Source organism: Arachis ipaensis, chromosome B06 (genome assembly GCF_000816755.2).
Source record: "Arachis ipaensis cultivar K30076 chromosome B06, Araip1.1, whole genome shotgun sequence".
In the NCBI taxonomy this organism is placed as follows: Eukaryota; Viridiplantae; Streptophyta; class Magnoliopsida; order Fabales; family Fabaceae; genus Arachis; species Arachis ipaensis.
In genome coordinates this window covers 17,285,662-17,309,354 of record NC_029790.2, presented here as the reverse complement: position 1 = coordinate 17,309,354, position 23,693 = coordinate 17,285,662, and the positions used below count along the sequence as shown (strand labels likewise).

Here is a 23,693-nt window from a genome sequence, read left to right as displayed (position 1 = left end):
AAGTAAAAACTTTACCAAACTAAGCCTTAGTAAACAAAACGACGCTTTTCAAAATTTTAATCACCGTCAAATTTATCAGTCGTGAATTCAAACGGTAATAGGTGCGCTATTTTAATTTAAATTCGCGCCAAGAGTTATTGTCGGATTTTGAGACAGATTAGTTAATACGATAGTAATGCTTATAGCTCAACAAAGCAGTATCACTAACTGACGCAAAGTCCAACGGTAAATCTGCTGGTATTGATCAATGCAAAATCTAACGGTAATTCTGACGGTTTTCAATGAGTTTCTTGTAGTGCGTTTGGACGCAGAAGAAGGTTGCAGATCACACCATGGTGGCGCACCACACACCATCAAGTAAGGCTCACCACTCTTCTGCCACTAACGACGTTGTTCTTCGCGCAGTGGACAATGAAGAAGGACGCCATTCTTCTTCCTCTTCTTCGTTTTGTTAAAATAATTTTGGATATCTCATTGTTGTTAGGTTTTGGATGTTTTTTTTTTGTTATGTTTCAGACGTTTCTTTTTATTAGGTTTTGGATATTCTTTTTACAACGGCGTTCTTTTTCTTCTTCTTGTAGGTTTTGGATGATTTTTGTTACTTATTTGGATGTGTCTTTCTTCTAGATTTTGGATATTCTTTTTATAACGAATTTCTTCTTCTTTTTGTAGGTTTTTTATATTATTTTTATAATGATTTTGGATCTTTGTTTTCATTTGGTTTTTGTTTTTTTTTTTTAGATTTTGGATGTTTCTTTTCATTTTGGTTTTGAATGTTTCTCATGATAATTTAAAGAGTAAAGTATCATTTTTATCTTCAACGTTTGGGATAAGTCCCAAAGTTGTCCCTAACGTTTCAATCGTCCTATTTAAGTCCTTAACGTTTCAAAATTGACTCAATATTATCCTGCCGTTAGAGATCCGTTAACAGAATTGACGGCGGGACAAAATTGAGATGATTTTAAAATATTAGGTGCTTAAATAGGACGAAAACGTTAGGGACAAAAATGATACATAAAAATAAATTTTAATTTAATTTTATCTTTCAATAATATTAATTTTTTACTGTACATAATATTCAATTATTTTTTAGTTTCATCTAATTAAATTACACTTAATCACATTACTTTCATTTTAAATAAATTTATTTTTTTTATAATTTTAAAGAATTTTGATACATTAGAGACAAAAGGTATAATTTATATTTTATTGTATATATATTATTTTTTCTTTTTTGCAAGTTTATATGCTAGTCATTCTACTTGAGTCAGTTTTGAAACGTTAGAGACTTAAATAGGATGATTGAAACGTTAGGGACAACTTTGGGACTTACCCCAAACGTTGGGGACAAAAACGATACTTTACTCTATATATAATTTTATATAATTAATAATCATCACCATTGATTTTTTTATATTGGACAGGGCCTAAGGCCCAAAGACAAGAGGACACTACAAAGAAATAAACCTGGAAAACTTAGTCCTCATGGAATCAATTCTAATAAGGGGAATAAGGAAGGTGAAATTTCAAAATAGGAAACCCCAAGTTCCAGCTCTTGTCCATGCTTGGCAAGCATATGGACACACTGGTTTGGCTTTGCAGAAGACATGGCGGATCACCACATGCTCTAACTTCTTCAGTAACTCTCTCATCGAACGAACTAAAGACGATCCAACATGCATCTCTTCCAAAGCTTGCAAGATGAAGCTGACTGCACACTTTGAATCTGACTACACTATCAGGCAAGGGATTTTGAATTCAACTGCCATTTTAACCCCTACGTAAAATCCCCATAATTTTGCCAATTATTATACTTCTTCCTAGGTTTAATTTGAAGCCTCCAATAAATCTCCCTCTGCAGCCGTGAATTAATCCTCTATTCGCCCCTTTACTGTCAGCTGGAATATGGAGCCATCAACGTTGAGCTTTTTCCAACCCTTATCTGGCGGAGCCCACCCAATCATCTTCTCTCTGATGTGTTTTTAAACTCTTGTTGCTCTATTAAGTGATGTTCAAAATAAAGTGGTAATTTTCTACTAGAGCCTTAATCATATGTTGAAGACTATTATTTTGATCATATTGATTGTTGAACACAAGCTCATTGCGGTTCTACCATGCTATATTGCAAGTTATGATGAAAATAATGGTCCAAAGTGTACCATTTAGGGATGGAGTGACTTCCAGAAGGTTAGTTCTTATCCACTCCTGGTATGGTTGGGCAAAAAAAAATCACTATGTACTGTAGTATTCTAGACGGTATGGATATAGGGACAATCATGTAGTGTATGGAGTAGAGTCTCGTCTTCTCCTTGGCATCTAGGATAGCTTTCATCTTTGGTAAGCCCTCTTCAACTTCTCTTGTAGTTTGTTAATAAAGCCTCATGTGTAAGGAGCCAACTAAATGACTTTAGTCTCTGTGGTAATTTAGTCTTCCAAACTAGCTTGAAAATTCTGTCACCATTCTCTCCATCATTATAGAAAGTATCATAGGCTACTTTTACAGTGAATATACCATTTGAGGATGGGACCCATTTTGATACAATCATCCCCTATATCATGATTAGGTGCTTTGATAGTGTGCAATAAATCTATAATTTCTTCTGGAAAAACTTGATGAAGAGCTTCCCAATCCCATTCTCCCTTACCCATAGCATATGAGTCCATAGTTTCATTTAATTTCTCTGTGTCTAGATTAATTAGAGCTACCTCTTTAAGCTGCTCAAATCCCAGGATCCACTGGTCTGTCCAGAAACAGATTTTTTTTCTATCTCCAAATCTCCAAATGAGTTTATTTTAAATCTTTCCCATATCTTGGTAATCCCATACCAAGCATTTGAGTTAATACATCTTTGATAAACTTTAGGAATATCATCTTCTCCACAACTGTATTTTGCACGCATAACCTTGACTTACAGAGTATCCCTCCTATATAGAAGACCCCAGGCTAGTTTCATAAGAAAGAGAGAGTTAGAATCTTAAGCCTTTCTAATGCCAAGACCCCCTTTCTCTTTAGGTTTACACACTTTATCCCACTTGACAAGATGGATCTTCCTCTTTTCATCATTGCTGTCCCACAAAAAATCTTTACACACTTTATCAATTTTATTGTACATTGCTACTGGAATACGCATGGTTTGCATAAAATAGCTAGGAATGGTGGATAGAATTGACTGGATGAGAGTACATTTTTCTGCCATCGAAAGTGTCTTCTTATCTCAACTTGAGAATTTGGTTTTCATCCTATCAATAATGAACTGGAAATGGTGATGGTTACATCTCTTATGTATAAAAAGAACTCTAAGATATTTTTCCAAGTTTGTTGTGAGGCTAATCCCAAGTTCCTAGCTGAGTTGTTATCGAGTGTTATGATTCACATTACTGAAAAAAATATACATAAGACTTTTCAAAACTCACTCTTTGTCCCAAGTAGTCACAAAAATGTTGAAGAGCTTCCCTAATGATCTAAACTTGCTTCCTGTCCGCCTTGTCAAAAAAAGCAAATCATCTGTAAAACAAAGAAGAAAAAAATCTTAGGGCCTCCTCTAGATAGAGTAATAGGTTCCCATTTTTTATTTTCTACTAATTTATAGATTAGCTGACACAATCTTTCAAGACATACGGCAAATAAGAGAGGGAATAGAGGATCTCCCTGTTTGATTCCTCTAGTTTGGAGAGAAAGCTTTTGATGGATAACCATTTCAGAGCGAGTTCATAGTTGTAGTTGAGATACAGTGAGTAATAACTTTAACAATTGGCTCTGGAATTCCCACATCCCTGAGAGTATTAATCACAAAGTTCCAACTGAGTCAATCATAAGCCTTCTCCAAGTCGATCTTTATTGCCATGAGTCCTTTGCCATGCTTTTTACTCCTCATTGTGTGCACCACTTTCTGAGCTACTAATATGTTGTCTGCACTAACCCTACCTAGAACAAAATTTGATTGTGTATTAGATATAATAAGAGGCATGTCTTTTTTAATCTCAAAGCAATAATCTTAGTTACAGATTTATAACAAATATTACAAAGACTTATCGATCTAAAGTGCCCAAAATTTTTCGGGGAGGGATCTTGGGAATAATAGTGATAAATGTTTCATTAACCTTGGCTATATTATGGGGCTCATAAAAATCAACTTCACCTAGTCCACTAGAGATTTTTCTACCACATTCCAAGCTTGTTGATAAAATTTTGCCGGAGTCCATCACTTCCTAGCACCTTCCAACTGCCCATGGAAAAAATATCTTTAATTTCTTCCATGGATCATCTCTTTTGATCTCAATATAATCTTTGTCCTGCAACTTAGGAAAATGATTAGTAATAGAGAATATACTAGAAATCAGATCCAACAATAGAGGCATAAGGTATCAGGCCCTGAGTGAGAGAAGGAATGAGAAGAACAGAGAAAGAGAAGAGTAGAGAGAGAAGAGTAGAGAGAGAAGAGCTTGATTAGCTATGATTATGATTCAATAGTTATAGAGTTGCTATTACACTTGTATTTATACTAGATGAATTTTGTAACAGCCTAACAAACTCAAAGTACCTTATGACACATTAGCACTACATACTCTATCATCTCCCCACAAACTTAAGACCTGACAGTCAGCAATCCTGAGTTTGCTTCAAAAACTGGTGAACAATTTGGAAGACACAGGTTTTGTAAAAATGTCTACCATCTGAACACTTTCTGGAACGTGCTTGATGATAACACCCCTTTTGGCCACATGGTCCCAAACAAAACTAAAATTCGTAGCAAAGTGCTTGAATTTAGAATGAAAAATGGGTTGGCAGTAAGTTAAATGGCTCCAAGATTGTGACAATAGAGAATAAGAGGACTTTGAAGAGTCCTCGCGCAGCTCATTCAAGAGATTTTTAAGCCAAGTTGTTTCAGAAATTAGTGCAGCAATCCCCCGATACTCGACCTCGGTGCTAGATCGAGATACAACATGTTGCTTCCTGGAGGACCACACTACTAAATTAGCCCCATAAAACAAATAGTAGTCATTTGTGGACTTGCGGTCATTTGGATAGCCTTTACACTCATTCATCTTGACCTTTTTGAGTACTTCTTAGATGTATTTAACTTGATTGAGCCGAATTTCACTTAAGCTGTCAGAGGTAACCTGAATACTAAGGAAGTAGTGAAGGGTTTTCATGTCTTTAAGAGAAAATTTTGAGTGAAACTACTTGATGAAGCCATCAATTAGAGTAAAAGAGCTACCAATCAAGACTATATCATCAACATAGACAAAAGCAAATGTGCTATGACAGCCATCAAATCTGGTAAAGAGAGATACATCAGATTTCATTTCTTGAAATCTAATGGATTGAAAAGTGCAATCCAACTTAAGATATCAAGCTCATGGTGCTTGCTTGAGCCCATAGAGCGATTTGTTGAGTTTGCAACCAATGGAACTGTCCCCCGCTTCATACTCTGTTTGCTGAACCATGTAGACCTCTTCATCGAGATGCCATTGAGAAAGGTATTATTTACATCCAATTGACAAATTTTTCAACCATTCAAGGCAGCAGTAGAGAGAACCATTTTGATTGATGTTAGTTTAATAATGTGACTGAACGTTTCTTTCAAGTCATAGCCAGGTTTCTGGTGAAAACCTTGAGCAACAAGGTGGGCCTTATACTTTTGAAGTGAACCATCTACATTGTACTTCGCCTGAAAGACCCACTTGCTTCCAATTACATGCTTAGTGAGTGGCAGCTTTACCAAACTCCAGGTATTATTTCTTATGAGTGTAGCATATTCTGCATCCATAGCTTGCTTCCAATGAGGAATACCTAATGATTGCTTAACAGTTTTCAGTTCAAGGGAGGCATTGAACAGCTTGGATTTGAAAACTCCTGCCTTGGACCGTGTGGTCATGTTATGAGTGTTACGAGACAGAGGAGGAGGTGATGGATCGGGTGTTGGGAGTGGCTGGGAAGAGGATCGATGTAGTGGGGTAGGAGCAGGAGCTAGAGAGGAGGGGAGATCTGGGTTTGTAGCAGGCTGTAAGATATGTGTAGGGCATGGTGGAGAATGATGAGGGTGATGTTGAATGTGTAAAGGAGGAATTGGTGAGGGATCAACATTGTGAGAGATATGAATGGTGGAAGGGGCAGTTTGGAAAGAAAAAATTTCTTTATAAAAGACACAATGGTGTGTTATAATAACCATACTAGAGGGTAGCAAACATTAAAATCCTTTATTCTGTGTACCGCAGCCAAGAAAGACTGATGGTTCAGACCAAAAATCCAATTTACGTTGATTATAGGCCCTCAAGTGTGGAAAACACAGGCAGTCGAATACTTTAAAATTCAACTAATCTAGTTTCTTGTTCAACAATTTCTCCATCGAGGACATGTTTAGAACTGGAGTAGGTAAAATCTTGATCGACTAAGCCGCTGTGAGAAAAGCCTCTCCCCAATATTTTAGAGACACACTAGCATTCGCCATTAGGGTCAGTCCCATCTCTAAGATATGGCGGTGCTTTCTTTTCGAAGCACCATTTTGTTGGTAGACATGAGGACACGCAAAGCAATGCACAATGCCTTATTCTTGCAGGCTTTGAGAGAGACTAACATACCCCTTAGCATTATCACTTTGAAACGTACGAATTTTAGAATTCAATTGCAATTCAACCATATTTTAAAAACTTTAAAAAAAACTAATTTTGGCTGTGATCTAGATGAGATTAAGTAAAAATTCAGGAGAATAAGCATAAAGAAAGTGAACATAGTATCTAGTACCATTTATTTTAGGAATAGGGGAGGGTCCCCAAATATCAAGAGGGCAAGTATACATAGTAGAAAAATTAAAAAAAAAAAGGTAAATTGTAGGACTTGCCAATGCAACAAGCCTTGCAAACAGACTTGGGAATTGAAAATTTGACATTGCTAAGTTACAGTATTTTGAATAAAATATAAGAGGACGGAAGATCAAGCCTACTGTGCCAAAGTTTAAAGGAATTGGGAGAGGAATTTGTGACTAACAGTGCTGTTGGTGCAAGTGATGATGCTAAGCTAGGATTATGGAACTCGTAGAGTCCATTGTCCACAGATCTAAGGAGTAACACCTTCTTAGTCTCCTGATATTTGACACAGCAAAAATCATTATGCAATTCAAGGAACACATTATTGTCTCTAGCAAACTTATTGATATTAATTAAATTCTTGACGACGTTGAAGACATATAATAATAAGTTGGCAAGTTTAAACAATTTAGAGCTTAAATCATATTTAAATAAAGAGTTTTTAACATGAGTTATTTGTAAACATGTACCATCTTCAATTATGACCTAATCAGGTGACTGTCTTTTGCATCAAATTGTATGGGTATAGAGTCATGTGATGAGTTTCTCTCGAGTCAGGGTACCAGCTTGGGTCAGCTACTGTTGAAGTGCTGCAATTTGATTGTTGATTGCTAGATTTGTCCTTGGTAGTCCTGATCTCTGACTTGGTGAATTGGTGAAGCTTCTTGCATCATAATTCTTAGTATCATAGTTTCAAGACTCATATCCCGTTGAGTCTGATCCTTCATCATACCTATACCAGCATTATATATCGCAAAATGCCCATACTTGTTACATAATTTACAGACAATTCTTGTTGTTGAAAATCTTCCACCTTCTCTAAATCCACTAGTTCTGCCTCCTCTACCGCAAAAACCAAATCTTTCTCCTCCTCTAAAATTGGATTGATTTAGGAATTGGTGGTGTTGCCTTTGCCCTTGACTATCAGAGTGTGCAACATTCACTTGAATGAATAAATTCGGCTTCTTGAATCTCTTCAACATACACTCATGTGATATTAACAACACTTCCAGTTCTCCAATTAAAAAAGGTTCTACTCTAGACACCACAAAGATAATCAAGGCAGTAAATTCTTCCGACAAGCCATTCAAGATTGCCATAACATGACCAGTTTTAGATATATCATCTCCAACAGAAATCAATGCATATACGATTTCTTTTATTTCTAAGAGTTAATCACTAATTGAGCCAATTTTCTTTATAGTTCCTAATCTGTTCTTGAGTTGCATAATTTTTGCCATAACCTGTGCGGCGAAGAACGTGTTCAATCTTGACCAAATTTGATGTGCAAACTCACATCCTACCATCTTCATTGTGAAATTCTTGTTCATTGACGCTAACAGCCAAGCTTTCATATGTCCTAACAACTCATAAGAGTTAAGTACGATTTTGGTCCCTAAGTTATAGGCCGAAAATGTTTTTCGTCCCCAACTTTTTTTGCATACAAAATCGTCCCTAAAGTTTAAAACCAAATTTAAAATAGCTCTTTTTACTTAAATCTTAAAATTTTGGACCAAATTATCCATAACAAAAAAATTATAAAATAAAAAAAAAGAGAAAAAAAGTGTTTCTACTCCTATAAAGGGGGAAGGGAAGAAGAAGGAGGTGGAAGAAAAGAAGAAAAAGCTGTCCACGATTCACCTTTGTCTCTGCTTCCGTCGCCATCTCTATACGATTTTAAAATCAAGTTAAACCGTAAGGAAGATTTTGTATGCAAAAAAGGGTTGAAGACGAAAAAAAATTTCAGTCTATATCTTAAAGATCAAAATCGTACTTAACCCCAACTCATAACCTTCTAGCGTAACCTCAATTTAATCTTTTCATGGTAGGAAATTGAGCGCATCCAACTTCAATGCTATTGGCGTTGTAAAATCATGAAACGCTAATTGTGATTGTGATTGTGCTTGAGCTCCGATCTGATCATTTGGTCGTGAACTTACTTTGGAAGCCATGGCTGAACGGCTCCGATACCATTGATGAGAGTCACGGATTGTGAGATAAAAATGCGTACATTAATTATTATGGACTGATGCCTTGAAATAAACAAAATTGTGGTTAAAATGAATAATAATGAATAATGAGAAGAGATAAGTTAATCCTAACTCATCACTTCCTCTCCTCTTCCTAATTAACAAACTTGGTTATTAATCTTTTCCCTTAATTAATATGTGTAACTGATGCATCAACTAACTTGTTATAATAACATAACTTTGAGTGGATTTATTCATATTCACGGACGTTGTCTGATGTGGGGTGCATGGCTGCTCCTGTTCCAAGCCATATGCACCGGAATATATAGTCAATTAGGTCTTCACCAAACACAACATTATATGTATTAGCCTCCCTGGTTCCTTCTGGGTTCACGACTTAGAATAGAAGACATTTTTTTGTCTTTTTTATTTATTTAAGAATCTACGAACCAAATTTTTGAAAATATATATTCAATAATGGTTCAAAAAATGTCTTATATTATATAGTGATGTATAAGTTTAATTTTACTATCACCCGCGAGCTATGGACTGTTGCCGTATCATTATTAATATCTTATTGGTACACATATCATCATTAATCAGTAATCAGTATTACATTTTCAAGAGGTGTTTTTTCACATGTTGATGTAGCTAGTTAGATGTTAGTAGTACATCTATCTATATAAACCATATATAAGTACATTTATCATCTTTAATAATAATGCAACTCGTATTAACTTTGTCTTTAGTCACGTCCTGGCATCTGCCGACACATAATAATTGAGCTAAGCTAGAGAATGAAGTAATCTATAAATAAATTAGTTAAGCATCGTGTTGGACATCAACTATTGCCACATAATGGGAAGTAATGAAGCACCTAACATTTCAAAATCAAATATATTGGTGTTGATTTCCCTAGTAGCTTTGGTCTCCGTTACAAATGCCGGAGACATAGTAGTTTATTGGGGCCAAGACGGTAGAGAAGGTTCACTAAGTGCCACATGCAACTCTGGACTGTACAAAACTGTCAACATAGCATTCCTTTCTGCATTTGGAGGTGGCACTCAACCGCAGCTAAACCTAGCAAACCATTGCAACCCCGCATCAAATGGCTGCCTGAGTTTGAACAAAGACATTAAGAACTGCCAGGCAAGAGGCATCCAGGTCTTGCTCTCCATAGGAGGCGGCGCCCCTGGCTACTCCTTGTCCTCCTCCAAGGACGCTACAAACTTAGCAAACTACATCTGGAATAACTTTCTGGGTGGAAAATCGAACTCTAGACCTTTTGGTAATGTTGTGCTGGATGGTGTCGATTTTGACATAGAACTTGGTGGTGGTGCATCCTTCTATATCGTGCTGGCTAAAACACTCTCCAATCTCAGCAAAGGTATATCATATATGACTGGACTTCAAATTCTTTATTTGATTATTTTATTCCACCAACTATAGTCATCATATGAGTTAACTATACCTTCTCAATATATATGTATATGTAAATATAGAGAAACTGATTTAATAATACTTATAAAATTTTTGTTATTCAACCAATAGATATATAAGATAATTACATTCTATCGTGCACAATCATAGGTGGACAGAAAGTTTACCTAAGCGCTGCACCACAGTGTCCCTTCCCGGATAAGCAGCTGAATGGGGCATTGTCAACGGGGCTATTTGACTATGTTTGGATACAGTTTTACAACAATGGTCCTTGTGAGTTTGATGCCAATAATCCCAGAAAGTTCCAGAGGTCGTGGAACCAGTGGACCTCATCCATAAGGGCAGGGAAGTTGTATGTTGGGTTTCCCGCGTCACCATCGCAGTCGGCGGCGGGCAGTGGCTATGTGCCACCACAGGTGCTCATGAATCGAGTCTTGCCTTTTGTTAAGAAATCAAGCATTTATGGAGGAGTGATGCTATGGGACAGGTTCAATGATCTTCAAACAGGGTATAGCAGGAATATCAAGCCCAGTGTTTAATGTGTTCGTCTCAAATTCCCTTCAATCGATCTAATCTTGTATTTTCTGTCTTACGAGTGGGGTGTTATTGTTATAATAGTTTGAATTACATGGTATAAGTCATGAAGCAAATAAACGTGTGTGTTTCAACTCCTATATATTTTCAAGAGTTACAGTTGTACACCAAATTCAGCCACAAAAATCAATCAATAGTATATAATATATGTTTAAATATAAATACACATTAAAAAAAATTAAATTACATATATATTTATACACAAATATATTAATGATTGATTTTAGTGACTAATTTTAATAGAAAAATGCTAGGGGCAATCAATTTATGTGATTTGTAGTTATCAAATAGCCATCAATGATGATTTTAATGGTGTGAGATTTTATTCAATGACTCATTTTTCTTTGCTAGTTACATGCTAGCCAAAATTTAACAAAGTTGCTGCCCTAGACTTTTCTATAATTTATATGTTCCACAAAGAAATTATGTATTTTATAATTTGATCTTATATGTGTGTATTGTAGACTATATACAAAAACCATATATATAGCAATTATTTGAATTCTCTTTTCTACTAAACTTGAAAGTAATAGTATAATAAGAAATTAAATAGGTTAGGTCTAATTCAATTCCGTTTGGAAAAAATTTTCTACTACTTACAAAGACTATTAAGCTCTTATTTTTTTTGGCAAAGTAAAACTTTATATATAGGAATGAGTTATTAAATTTAGGGTGAATACCCCATTCGGTCCTGACAATTATCTCGAAAGGACAACGAGATTTTCAATCCAATTTGGCCTCTCATCTTTTTTTTGGACAGATTAGTCCCTATGCAAAAAAAATAACATTAACTTTTTTTTGGCACATAAACTTCGTTATCCTTTCGAAATAATTGTCAAGGATGGAGTTGTATTTTTTTTTATCGGGGCTGTTTTGGATTTTTTTTTTTTATATTTTACTCTTTTTATTTTCCTAATTAGACCATGCATAATGGAGCTGCAATCTCAACGTCATCTAGGTCAAATGTGTATGGAAGGAGAAAACTGTTAAAAAAAAAGATCTTACTACTATTTATTGGAAGGTGGGAGGAAAGTGGAAGAGATGCATGACGCATGTGATGTGTCGTTTATACTTGTGTTCCGATAAAAGTATAAACCCTAACAGTGACGGAACTTAGTTCAGGCAAGGGGGTTATAGGCTCCAAACTTTTTATAAAAAATTTAGTAGTACTTTTTTAAAAGATAAAAAATAGTTCAATTGACTTAAATACTTTACTATGACTTAAAGTATCTAATAAGTTCAATAAATTTATTTTAATAATTTAAAAAATTTTAATGTTCAAATAAGTAATGAAAAAAATTTAAATAATAATAAAAAAATAAAAAATATTAAATATGTTTTTATTGAATAAGATATAAAAAATTAATTTTATTTTTAACATTTAAATTTAAATTTTAGTTTATGATTTTGGATGTATTTCAAAAATATTTTGTATATAACTTAATAATTTTAGATGTGTTATAATTGAAAAAAAATAATTTTCATCCAATTTAATAACTTTAAAAACGTTAATGTTCAAATGAGTAATGAAAGAAATCCAACTAATAATAAAAAAATAAGAAATATTAGATGCATTTTTATCGAATAAGATATAAAAAAATTAATTTTGTTTTTAACGTTTAAATTTAAATTTTAAATGATTTTAGATGTGTTTCAAAAATATTTTGTATATAACTTAATAATATTAGATGTGTTATAATTGAAAAAAATAATTTTTATGAACATACATTTTAATAATTTTAAAAACGTTAATGCTCAAAGAGTGATGAAAAATTAAAGTATAAGGGTTCAAGTGTTTTTGAGTGTTGTGTGCTCTGTTATTAGGGTTGCCGTCTGTTCTGCTCTGCTTTAGGAGAAATCCTAATTGTGAATTTTTCTCGCTCTTGTGAGTGCCTTTGGTTGAACAACGACAGCATCTACTGCCTCTCAGAGGCGTGATATGCGTGCAATTGAAGAAGAAGAGAATGAGGTATTGAGGTTTGAAGACGAGGACATTCAGGAGAGTATGGAAAAATGCAATAGGAGTTTGGTTGGAAGGTTATTGGCGGATCGAAAATTTAGTTCTGGAATGTTGGAGGCAGCTCTCTATGTAATATGGAGGCAACCAGAAGGCTTTCGGGTGATAGACCATGGAAAAAATTTATTCCAATTCTTTTTCAGCAGCGAAGTGGATATGCTTAGGGTGAAAAAAGGAGGACCGTGGTTGTTCAAAAACTATATTTTGCATCTCAAATGTTGGATAGAAGATAATCTGATTAATGAGAAAGAATTTTCATGCGTTCCAATATGGATCCAACTATGGGGTTTACCAAAAAAATATAAAAGTAAAAGACTCAATAGGAGGATTAGAGGATCGTTAGAGCAAGTTATGGATGCGGACTTGTTTGTGATGAGGGGGAAGGAAGATCGTATTATTAAGGTTCTGGTGTAGCTTGATGTTATCAAACTTTTGCATAGAATTATGAAGATTTCAGGCAATAATAACCAGATTCTGGAGGTGCAGCTCAAATACGAAAAAATTGGCAATTTCTGTCACTATTGTGGAGGAATTGGACATGAAATTAGAGCTTGCAATAGTTATTTAGAAGATTCCATGGTAGGAAAACTAAAAAAAGGAAGGATGGGGACGTGGATTAGAGTGGATCAATTTGGTCGAAGAGTTGAAGAAGACAAGGAGAATAACAACCCAAATCATAATTTCAACACCAACACACAGGATCCTAGATACAAAAAAAAAAAAACAACTCTGGTATGCCTCATTCGAGGTTTTGCCAATCTCTCAGTAAATGATAGGAGCTCGCAAGCTAGGTCGGAAGAAGAGGAAGATCAAAGTGTGAATATGGTGCTGTTGCTAAGTGACTCGGAAAAAGCAAAATCTGAGGCTAAAGGAGTTTTGAAGGAAATAAGGAAAGGACAAGGGAAAGGAAGAGGTCAGTCCTATCATAATAAATCAGTTGGTGCCTTTTCAATTGGGTATGTGAGGAGACAAGGAGAGTTTTGGAGAAGAAGAAGCTGAATTTAAAGAAATTAGCTAGGAAAGGGCAGAACTACAAATCTGTTACGGGTGCTAAAAGAATTACAACAGAGGTGGAAGAAAATTCAGCAACCAAAAAGCAATGTTTGAAGGACGGTGAGACAGCTACAATGGAAGAAGGTGCCACCTAGAATTGGGCACCCAAGGAAGTATTAAGATGTTGTCGTGGAACTGTCGGAGTTTGGAAAAATCCCTGACAGTTCACAACATACAAGGGATTATTAAATCCCATTCCCTCGAGGTGTTGTTCTTGTGCGAAAGTAAAAACAACACCTTGAATGTGGAGAGAGTCCTAAGAAGAGTCGGATTTAATTCAGTCTACACGGTAGATCCGATTGGTCAGTCTGGAGGTTTAACATTGGCATAGAAGGAGGGAGTATGTATTCAGATCTTAAACCGGGATAATTTTCTGATTCACTTTGAACTAGAGATTCAGCGAAGTAATTTGAGATGGGAGGTTTTGACGGTCCATTTGCACACGGATGAAACTATTAGGGAGGAACAATATTCAAAGTTATTACAAATGATTTAGAATGGTGGAGACCAGATTATACTTATAGGAGACTTTAACGCTATTAAAGTTCATCATGAGAAGGACAGGGGCAGACCTAAATCGGCATCATCTATAAGAAATTTTAATGACTTTATTAATGCGGGAGGGTTGGTGGATTTGGGTTACGAAGGTGATAAGTTCACATGGTCGAATAGGTAATTTGGTGGCAACTTTATCAAAGAAATGCTGGATAGAGTGTTGGTGTCAATGCGATGGAAGGTAGAATTTTCAAATGGCTATGTTAAGCACCTAGATGACATGGATTCGGATCACAAGCACTCCTTATTGATTCGGATAGGAAAGTCAGGAGAACGAAGAGAAGATTCTTATTTCAAAAGAGATGGTGTGAGAATGAAGAGGTGGTGGAATTAATTAAGTATACTTGAGCGCTAGACATGACGGGTTCAGCTATATTTAGACTGGCTGGGAAGCTCAAGGTAACTAGACACTACATAGTGGAGTGGCATCAAAATTCTTCTTCTAATTCCCAAAAAAAAAATTCTGGAAATTAAGGAAAAAATAGTAGGGGAGGCAGTTAAGGGCGATCAAGCTAATGGAGGAGCTATCAGGATATAGGAGGCTGAATTAGAAGATGCACTTGAGTTAGAAGAACGATATTGGAAGGAAAAATCTCGAGTCCAGTAGCTAAAATGGGAAGACCGCAATACAAAATTTTTTCACTCCAAATTTCACACTAGGAGTAGAAGAAATAAGGTGCAAGAGTTAGAAGATGCAGAAGAAAATGTAGCCATCAGTGCTGAAGGCATTGCATTAACAACCCAACAATACTTTGAAGAGATCTTTACATCAAGTAACCCAAGAGACCCAGCAACCGAAATTGAGGGAATCCCAACAAAAATCAATGCTACTACCAACCGTGCACTAACTAGACCGATCACAGAAAAAGAAGTAAAAGCTGCTATTTTTTCTATAAATGCTTTTTCGGCCCCAGGAGAAGATGGATTCACTGTTAAATTTTTTCAATTTTTCTGGGAAACGATTAAAGGAGATGTGTTTCAGCCGGCTAGAAATTTTTTCTCGGGAGGTAAAATCCTAAAATCCTTTAATCACATACATATTTGCCTTATTTCGAAGGATCCGAATGCAAAATTCATGAAACAAATCCGACCTACAAGCTTGAGTAGTGTTTTTTTATAAAATCTTATCAAAGATTATGGTGCACAGGCTTCAATTTGTGATGAATAGACTCATAAGTGACACACATAGTGCTTTTATTAAAGGGAGGGTGATTAGTGATAACGTTTTAATTGCTCATGAATTTATGTATTTTTTAAAGAATAACAGATATGGTGATTATGAATTAGCTCTGAAACTAGACATAGTAAGGCGTATGACAGGGTGGAGTGGAGCTTCGTTTGGGAGGTTATGAGGAAGTTGGATTTTTGCAAGAGATGGATGGAATGGATTCAGGAACTGGTGGCGACAGTTTCATACTCTGTTACTATGGATGGTCAGCCTCATGGTTTTTTTAAGCCATGTAGAGGGTTGCGTCAAGGCGATCCTTTTTCCCCCTATCTATTTTTATTTTTCGCAGAGGAATTGTCCCATCTGCTCCACAGAGGAGAACAAAGACTGGAGATTACAGGTTTGAGACTTAATCAAAGGTGTCCTAAAGCCAGTCATCTATTTTTCGCAGATGACTCAATTTTATTCAGCAAAGCTACAGAGAAAGGGTGTCAAAATCTGCTTCAGATTCTACAAGTTTATGAAGATATTAGTGATCAAGCAGTGAATCTGGATAAATCCTCAGTGTTTTTCAGCAGAAATACCCTTGTGAGCATTCGTGATCATCTATCTCACATCTTACATGTCTCTCACATTGGCAACCAGAACAAGTATCTTGGGCTACCAGCAGTTATTCAGAGATCTAAGAGAGCAACATTTTCGTATATCAAGGATAAAGTGACACATAAACTGCAACACTGGAAGAGGGCCTTGCTATCCTCAAGCGGCCGAGAAGTACTAATAAAGGCGGTGGCAACGGCAGTTTCAATCTATATTCTGAGTTGTTTTAAACTGCCAAAGACACTGGTTGATGAAATTCAAAAGCTCATGCTCCAATTTTGGTGGGGACAGCGAGGCTCAAAAAGAAGGATGCACTGGATAGGATGGAGAATTTTTTGTAGACCTAAATCTCAAGAGAGTCTTAACTTCAAAGATCTTAAAGCATTTAACCTTGCGATGTTAGCAAAGCAAGGGTGGAGACTGATAACTAAGCCACACTCTCTGATTTATAAGGTATACAAGAATAAATATTTCAAGTTCTCAAGTTTTTTAAATGCGGAGACTGGGAACAATCCATCTTGGGGCTGGCGAAGTATTTTAGAGGGTCGAAAAGTTCTAGAAAAAAGAATCTTATGGCAAATTGGTAGAGGCAGTACAATTAGGATTCAGCAAGACTTATGGTTAAGAGACTTTCAAGCAATTACTCCTAATCCTAATAACTTAGAGGGTCGAAGACTAGAATGGGTCTCAGATTTGATGCTACTAGACAGAACAAGAGAGAGAGAAAAAAATATATAAGAGAGAGAGAGAGAAACGTAGGAGAGAGAGAAAATGATAAAGTAAATACTTTATGAAGTAGATAAGAAATAACAAAAATTCTAAATACCCACACTTAATTCGTCCCAAGATTACTCACTCACATAAGTAACACTCATATTTTTTTACCTCTCAAACTTACCAACACTCATAATACTGAGAGAGTTTCTAATATTTCAAAACATATTCATTTCATTTATAGAACACACATACAATACACAAGGCATATATGCCTTTATATAGGATTATAGGCAATGTTTCTTACTAAATTTATGAATCACAAATTAATTTTGTAATGACTACCATGCTATGAGTTGTTTTCATGAATCTTCCTTCAACGTGCATTCATGTAGTTTCCATAATCTTCTAATTTAGGTTGCTTGGCTTCCAATTTCAATTCAATTTGATTTTGAATTTTTTCAATGTTGTAGAATGTTGTAGTTATACTACTCTCTTGAATGTTCTTAAAAAATCTTCAAACTTCCAATATGTTAGCTTCTAATAATATCTAGCAAATTGATAATTATTGTATTCAACTAAAATTTTGCTTCTTCTTTGACCATTTTGACTTCAACACTCTTCATAAAGATTCTAGTGATGCAAGTTGATTTACAATAAATAACAATTAATTAATTATATTTACTGATATGATAAAATAAAAGATCATTAACTAATTATATAAAATTGGCATCTCAATTGATCAAATTTATAAAATTACATATAATATTATATTTTGTTAGACCATATGAGTGTACTAATAATCATCCAAAAAAAATGAATATACTAATTATCAAAAAAGAGAAAGGAACATTCGAATATGACTTGTTTTTTGGCCTTTGACAGCCGAGTATGACTAAGCAAAAATGTTTTAATTTTTGTTCCTCTAAGGAAACAGTCCAACGGTCTAAAATAGGATATTTATGTAAATATTAATTTTTTAAAATGTCATTATATAAAATATGACAACTGCAGAGGTCTTTAATTAAATGATAAAAAATTCGACAACAAAACACAAATAGGCGTCAAAAGTTATGGGTGCATCATTCACCCTGCCAAGTGTAGGCTATAACTTACCATTTATTGGAAGGTAAGTCATTCAGTTGTGTATACTCAGGTTGAGAACTTAGCAAGAGCATTACATAGGTTTCAGATTCTGTAGATTTTGCTTATGTAACTGCCCACCAACATCTTGACCCTTGAACATCCATTACAATTCAGAAGGATAGACTCATCACCTACTTTAGTTTTCTTTTCGCTACGTACCAAGTGAATGCTCATTATAACTAATGTAACATCAACCATCATCTTTCAGAAGTCTCCATTGCAAAAATTTCGACTCAGATAATTGTTATTTGTTAACTCTGCTTGGATCATTACCGCAGTAATAAATTAATAAAATAAAATCAAAGAAATAAAAAGAAGAGTTCACACTCACATGCAGAGTGAGAAAGTACATAACATACAAAGTAGGCATAAAAAAAGAAGTAACAAAAAAAAAAAAAGAACAAAATAAGAGAGACTCACAAAACATAATTTTTACTCTCTCTTCATATTTCTGTATATTTTCTAAGAGTGTTGACAGGTACAGGTAATCCAATTACCTTGTCAGAATAGACCCGATATAATTATATTAGTTACGTATTCAATGGATAATTGGGTGAAATTGGATCAGACCGGATTAAACTCGACCTTATTTGGTTCGAGTATTAGTTCTGATTTATAAAATATGGATACTTCGTTGAGTTGCCATGTCAGCGTGTTGAACACATTTCGGACACAACGCACATAAACACTCATTTGACACGCGTGTCTTCTGTATCCAAACGTGTCCTGTTCAAAAAAATAAAAAAAAATACGGTCCGGACACGCAAAAGTTAAACTTTAGTGATTTTTAGGCTTTACAAAAGTAAAACGGTAAAACCTAAGTCCCTAACTTTTTCCTTTCCACCGTTCCACCCTCTTTGGCTCCACACCCACTCACCCTCTCTTTGTCACTACCGGTCTACCATCACCTCTGGTTGTCGTCGCCGTATAAGTATTAGTCGTCAATCTCCACAACTCTGGTCGTCGTCGCTACTTCTGCCGTGCTCGTCGTCATTGCTCGCTGTTCACCGGTGCTCGCTGCCTGTTCATCGCCTCTCCAGTTGTCGTCTTTCTACTCCATTCCAAGTGAGAGAATGTTTCTCCATGGTTTAATCTTTGAGTCTGTATATGTTTCTCCATGGTTTAATTCTTGATTCTGTATACCCTTCTTTAATCACTTTATATGAATATCTAAGATCAAATAAACAAGTCTACAAAAATTGGACACAGAAATGAAGCACTTGTCAACTCTGTATAGCTGAGAGAACTAAAATAATTGATGAAAAGGATAAATACTCAACGATGAATTAAGTAATTGGAACTTATTTTCGTGATCTATTGATGAAGATATCAACCATATATGATAGAGAAATAATATGACTTTAGATAACTTTTTTCTGTGTACATGTGATATACAAAACTCTTACTATCTCTATTAAGATATAGGAGTTTAGAATTTTATCTTTTGAATACCTATACACTTTAGGACGAAATGCATATCATATGGTTGTTTTTGAAAATACTTATTANTTTGAACCGATCCAACCCAAATTTAATCGGTTTGAATTGGTTCGGATTCGTATATGAAAAATCTTAGATTCGAACCAATTCAGACTAAGCGATTTGGTTTTTATTCTTTCCTAAATTCAAACCAACCCAACCCAACCCGTGTCGCTTCTTATATTTTCAATATGTACGAGAATAAGGCAATAAGCACCTAAAGAAAAACCTCTCAAGTTGCTAGTCCCATGTTATCCTAGGAGGTTTATTTTTTATATATAGCCATATAGGTATACACACAAACTGAAGAAAAGTTAAAATTAATTTCTTTCATTATTAATACATGTGTACTAAATGTATTGGTGGTACATGTATTGACACAACAGTGAAACAGCAGAAACATCCTGTTTCAGCGCTCTGTAGTTCACAATTCACATTTCACGTGTATATGTCTTGTTAATCTAGTTCTACACTAAACATTATGTAAACTTAGCTAGCATAACATTCTGACCAAGTAATTATAGGCATTTAGGAGAGGCATGGTTACAGCAAAGACACTTGTGCATATGCTTATATTATAGAACTTCATTAACTCCTCTTTCATCCCAAAAAGAGAAAAGCAAAATCTATCCATGATATGGATAAGATTGCATTTTCCTTGAGAGGTATTCATGAGATGGATCCAGTCTTCAATTTAGGCATCTTCTGCTTGACAAAGAAGGCGGATAGCACGCTTTTGCTGCGATTGGGAACTTGGAGCGTCTCCGGCTGATTTCGAATGTCAAATGACCTGAAACCTGTCGTGGGTTTGGAACCCTCAAATGCATCCTGCAGATATAAACTATCACAACTTCATCATATAACTCCAATGCATCTCACAATATTTTCCCAGTCTAACAGAATTACATAAAATGGAAAAAAGAAGTTTCTTTTGTTTTTGCCATTAGAATAAATTATGCATCTCACTTTGATAAGTCATCCACTAGTATGTTGGGATCATATCCATTTACAACATAAATATAATGAGTAAGAAGCAGAGATTTAGCATAACTATCCGTATGAGATATAGTAGATAAGCAACCATACAGCAGCTTTAAATGTATATGGCCATCACACCACCAACCTGCTTTTGCAGATAAAGTTCACAGCACGCAAAAGCCATGAAAATTGCCCTCAACTATCATTTTATTTCCAAAATTCACACTTTTTGAACATATCATAAGTAACTTATCAACTGAAGCAATGACCTTAATCCCTAAAAGTCATAGAATGTCTTATCCTAGAAAAGTAAACAACTAAGGAACCTTAAACCATTAGTCAAGTACTCAGTTATCAATCCAAACTGCAGCACAAGATTTTTATCCTAGAGCTTATAAAACAACAATGCATGAAGATCAACAACTTCTAGAAAACACTCAAGAAAATAGCAAAACATGGTTCAAAGTACACAAACGACATTCGCATTTCCTGAAGAATAATAACATTACCCTGCCCATGACACCTGTAGTCTGGATGGCTGTAGTATAATTAGGAATTCCATTTGGTAATTGAGTTTGTGCTGCAGGTTTCATCCGTGTACTCTCTTCATTGTCTACATGTAATTCAGAATCATAAGGAGCTATTATTTCCACAGGACAGGAGAAAAAAAAATCAGATACCCTAATCAAGCGATCTATACAATATTCAGAGCTCCTAAGGATACCTAAAAGGTGAAAAACTCCAGATGTCTTGGCAGAAAAATTTGGGTCCTTCGTTCTGCAAAAGCAGATGACATAAAAGTGGAAACATGTAAGGAAACACTCTATAAACTAAGCAAAAGTAGCTGTCAACCATGGACCGCGGTCTTACTTTGCTGAAGCATGGGATGTCCGTTTTTTCAAGGTAGACTTAGTTTCTGATGCTAAATGCCATGAAAGGGTCTTTGCCACAGGGGTACCTACATACAATGGTACACCATCAGATGAATACTATGATTCCCGCTTGCCATTAAACTTCATGAGGAGAGGGGGAAGGGTGGGGGACCACACCTGAAGATTGAAGACGATTTCTGGTTTGAATTTGATTTTGTCTTGCATCCATCTTGTTGCGTGGACTGAAATGTACCTTTCTATTGACATGATCTAGCTTACATTGTAAATGAAGGGAAACAAAAAAGAGAGAATCATAAGTAAAAGAAAAATTTAAAGATCTTCCGTGTGAACAATTACTTCTAGCAGAAAAGAAAAGTGGTAAATCCTACTCGGCAAAATATAGTGTTTATGGTGTCTAGGAATGAAAGCCAACAACTGCTGTTGCCGTAGACCTTCCTTGTCGGTGTAAATTTTGCATGTAAGAAGTCTCTACACATAACCAAATAAATCACATAAATTCCAATTGAAAGTGGTTTAATTTGTTTGAACAAGATATCTAAAAAATGTGTTACCTGATTCAGAGTAGATATCTTCAAGTCCATGGTTGAGACATCCAATGTTTGCTGGTCAAGAAGGTCAGTTAACTTGTAAGCAACGGTTCCAAGATGATCAACGGCATTCACAAGGGCTCTTACAGCATAATCTTTCAAGTTATCAAGCACCCTGATGGATAAGTAAAATATGCCTCAGGATAAGTTCACGCAGTAGCTTAACTTGAAACAACCAACCCTACTGTCGCTACTAATACAGATTCACTCTATATCCTATTAAGGATGGCAGGATCCCATGATATCGACATTATCGAGTCAGACCAGTTTTAAACAATGTTCTTTACGTGTTCACTTGCAGAGCAATTCGAAGTTTATTACTTTGTTATTAGACTTTTAGTGATCTTTTTATTGATTTTATTAATACTTTCATTTATTGAATGCTAAATTCATAAAATGTTAGGCATAACAATTCACAACTTGGCGAAAACTAACTAGCAGAGTACTAATTGTTGCAGGTAACTAACCATTCAGAATAAAAATATAGTATTGATCAAATTAGCATACATAGATACTTACATTTGTTTGTGATCACTATTGAGATAAGACTTTTCACAGTATTCGGCAGCAGAATAAAGTTGCGGCCTCAGGTTCTTCAGTTCCTGAAATCACCACAATTATATTATGAGGGTCAGCACTCAGAACTGCATCTCAAATTGAAAACTTGAGAGAGAGTGAAAATTATGACAGATAAGGACTCTCAATGGTGTGAAATAGAGAGAAAGATAGATCTGGTGAGGCATGAGTATGAGGACAACCTGCAAGGCGAAGACGAAGTTCTTGCTTCGCTCCATTGACACTTCGTCGAATGTGGTGGCCCTCTGCTGCTCCATCACCATGATTATGATTATGCGTCCTAAGCTCAGCTCAAACAACTCATAAGAATACGATTATTTGATTGATGCGATGAAATTGAAATGAAGAAAGAATCTAAGTAAGGAAGAAGGAGTCAGTGAGTCACTCGCAAGGGAAGGAATATTAGCTTTCTTAGTTGTAACGACAGCGAGCATTTCATTGCAAAAAGACATCTCTGCCCCTTATTTAGATGGCGACTGCACTTCTGCTCTTGAGATTGACCCTTGTTTTACCTTTACACCAAATCTTCTCCCCTTTCTTACTCCTTACTTCAAATAATAATAATACCTTATGTTATTGAACGATATTGAGAATTGATCCATTGTGGCATTGTCCCAAGGAGAAGGACATGCACGCTACTAAACAATAGTATTTTTATTCTCAGAATCTCTCCCAACTCAGTAGGTAAAGGATTAATCCATCGCGGTACTGAGTTCTATTTAAGAATTTGTCATTTACCAATAAATTGCTGCATGCACAAGCCAACTAGTAAACTAACTACTAGACCAACCAATTTGATTTATGGTATTTTAATTTAATCCAGCTAGAACAATCGCTTCATTTGTATTTTGTGGGTACAACTTTCATCAAGGTAAGGTGTACCCACCACTCAGGGTCTCCTTTTTTTTTTCTTAGGATATGGGCTAAGATGGCCTAGGCCTAAGCCCAAAATGATATTATTCTACTCCGGTAACAAAAAAACATGTGACTGATTGCATTATTACCCGTAAAATATTCAATTATTTCTAATAAAATTCTTGTAAAAGGCTAATTAAATTAAAACCTATAAATTTGAAGGGGGAAAATGTATTTGAGAAGAAGATAGGAAAATCCGTA

General features: G+C 35.3%; 2 protein-coding genes and 2 long non-coding RNA genes across 4 annotated transcripts; 2 read left to right on the top strand and 2 right to left on the bottom strand.

Moving 5' to 3' along the window:
* On the top strand, positions 1,862 to 6,564 carry LOC107645730. The gene is made up of 2 exons (XR_001621566.2): positions 1,862 to 5,733; positions 5,813 to 6,564. It is a non-coding gene; the product is annotated as an uncharacterized LOC107645730 (long non-coding RNA).
* On the top strand, positions 9,596 to 20,007 carry LOC107645731 (basic endochitinase). The gene is made up of 3 exons (XM_016349817.2): positions 9,596 to 10,164; positions 10,368 to 10,912; positions 19,818 to 20,007. The coding sequence occupies exons 1-2, from the start codon at positions 9,636 to 9,638 to the stop codon at positions 10,754 to 10,756; spliced, it is 918 nt and encodes a 305-aa protein (XP_016205303.1). The 5' UTR covers positions 9,596 to 9,635; the 3' UTR covers positions 10,757 to 10,912; positions 19,818 to 20,007.
* LOC110263203 lies at positions 10,070 to 10,348 on the bottom strand. Its single transcript, XR_002348409.1, has 2 exons — positions 10,222 to 10,348; positions 10,070 to 10,184 (listed from the first exon to the last, which is right to left on the bottom strand). It is a non-coding gene; the product is annotated as an uncharacterized LOC110263203 (long non-coding RNA).
* LOC107645732 (protein ABIL1) lies at positions 19,850 to 23,201 on the bottom strand. Its single transcript, XM_016349818.2, has 9 exons — positions 22,760 to 23,201; positions 22,521 to 22,603; positions 21,966 to 22,116; positions 21,783 to 21,882; positions 21,571 to 21,663; positions 21,392 to 21,479; positions 21,246 to 21,298; positions 21,031 to 21,134; positions 19,850 to 20,371 (listed from the first exon to the last, which is right to left on the bottom strand). Exons 1-9 carry the CDS (start codon positions 22,838 to 22,840, stop codon positions 20,213 to 20,215), a joined length of 912 nt encoding a protein of 303 aa, XP_016205304.1. The 5' UTR covers positions 22,841 to 23,201; the 3' UTR covers positions 19,850 to 20,212.

Excerpts from the sequence above, each read along its gene's own strand:
- LOC107645732 (XM_016349818.2), bottom strand. The coding sequence starts at position 22,840 with ATGGTGATGGAGCAGCAGAGGGCCACCACATTCGACGAAGTGTCAATG. Across the intron at positions 22,604-22,759 it reads ACTTCGTCTTCGCCTTGCAG|GAACTGAAGAACCTGAGGCC; the intron begins GTTGTCCTCATA and ends TGGTGATTTCAG. Across the intron at positions 22,117-22,520 it reads AATAGTGATCACAAACAAAT|GGTGCTTGATAACTTGAAAG; the intron begins GTAAGTATCTAT and ends CTTATCCATCAG.
- LOC107645731 (XM_016349817.2), top strand. The coding sequence starts at position 9,636 with ATGGGAAGTAATGAAGCACCTAACATTTCAAAATCAAATATATTGGTG. Across the intron at positions 10,165-10,367 it reads ACTCTCCAATCTCAGCAAAG|GTGGACAGAAAGTTTACCTA; the intron begins GTATATCATATA and ends GCACAATCATAG.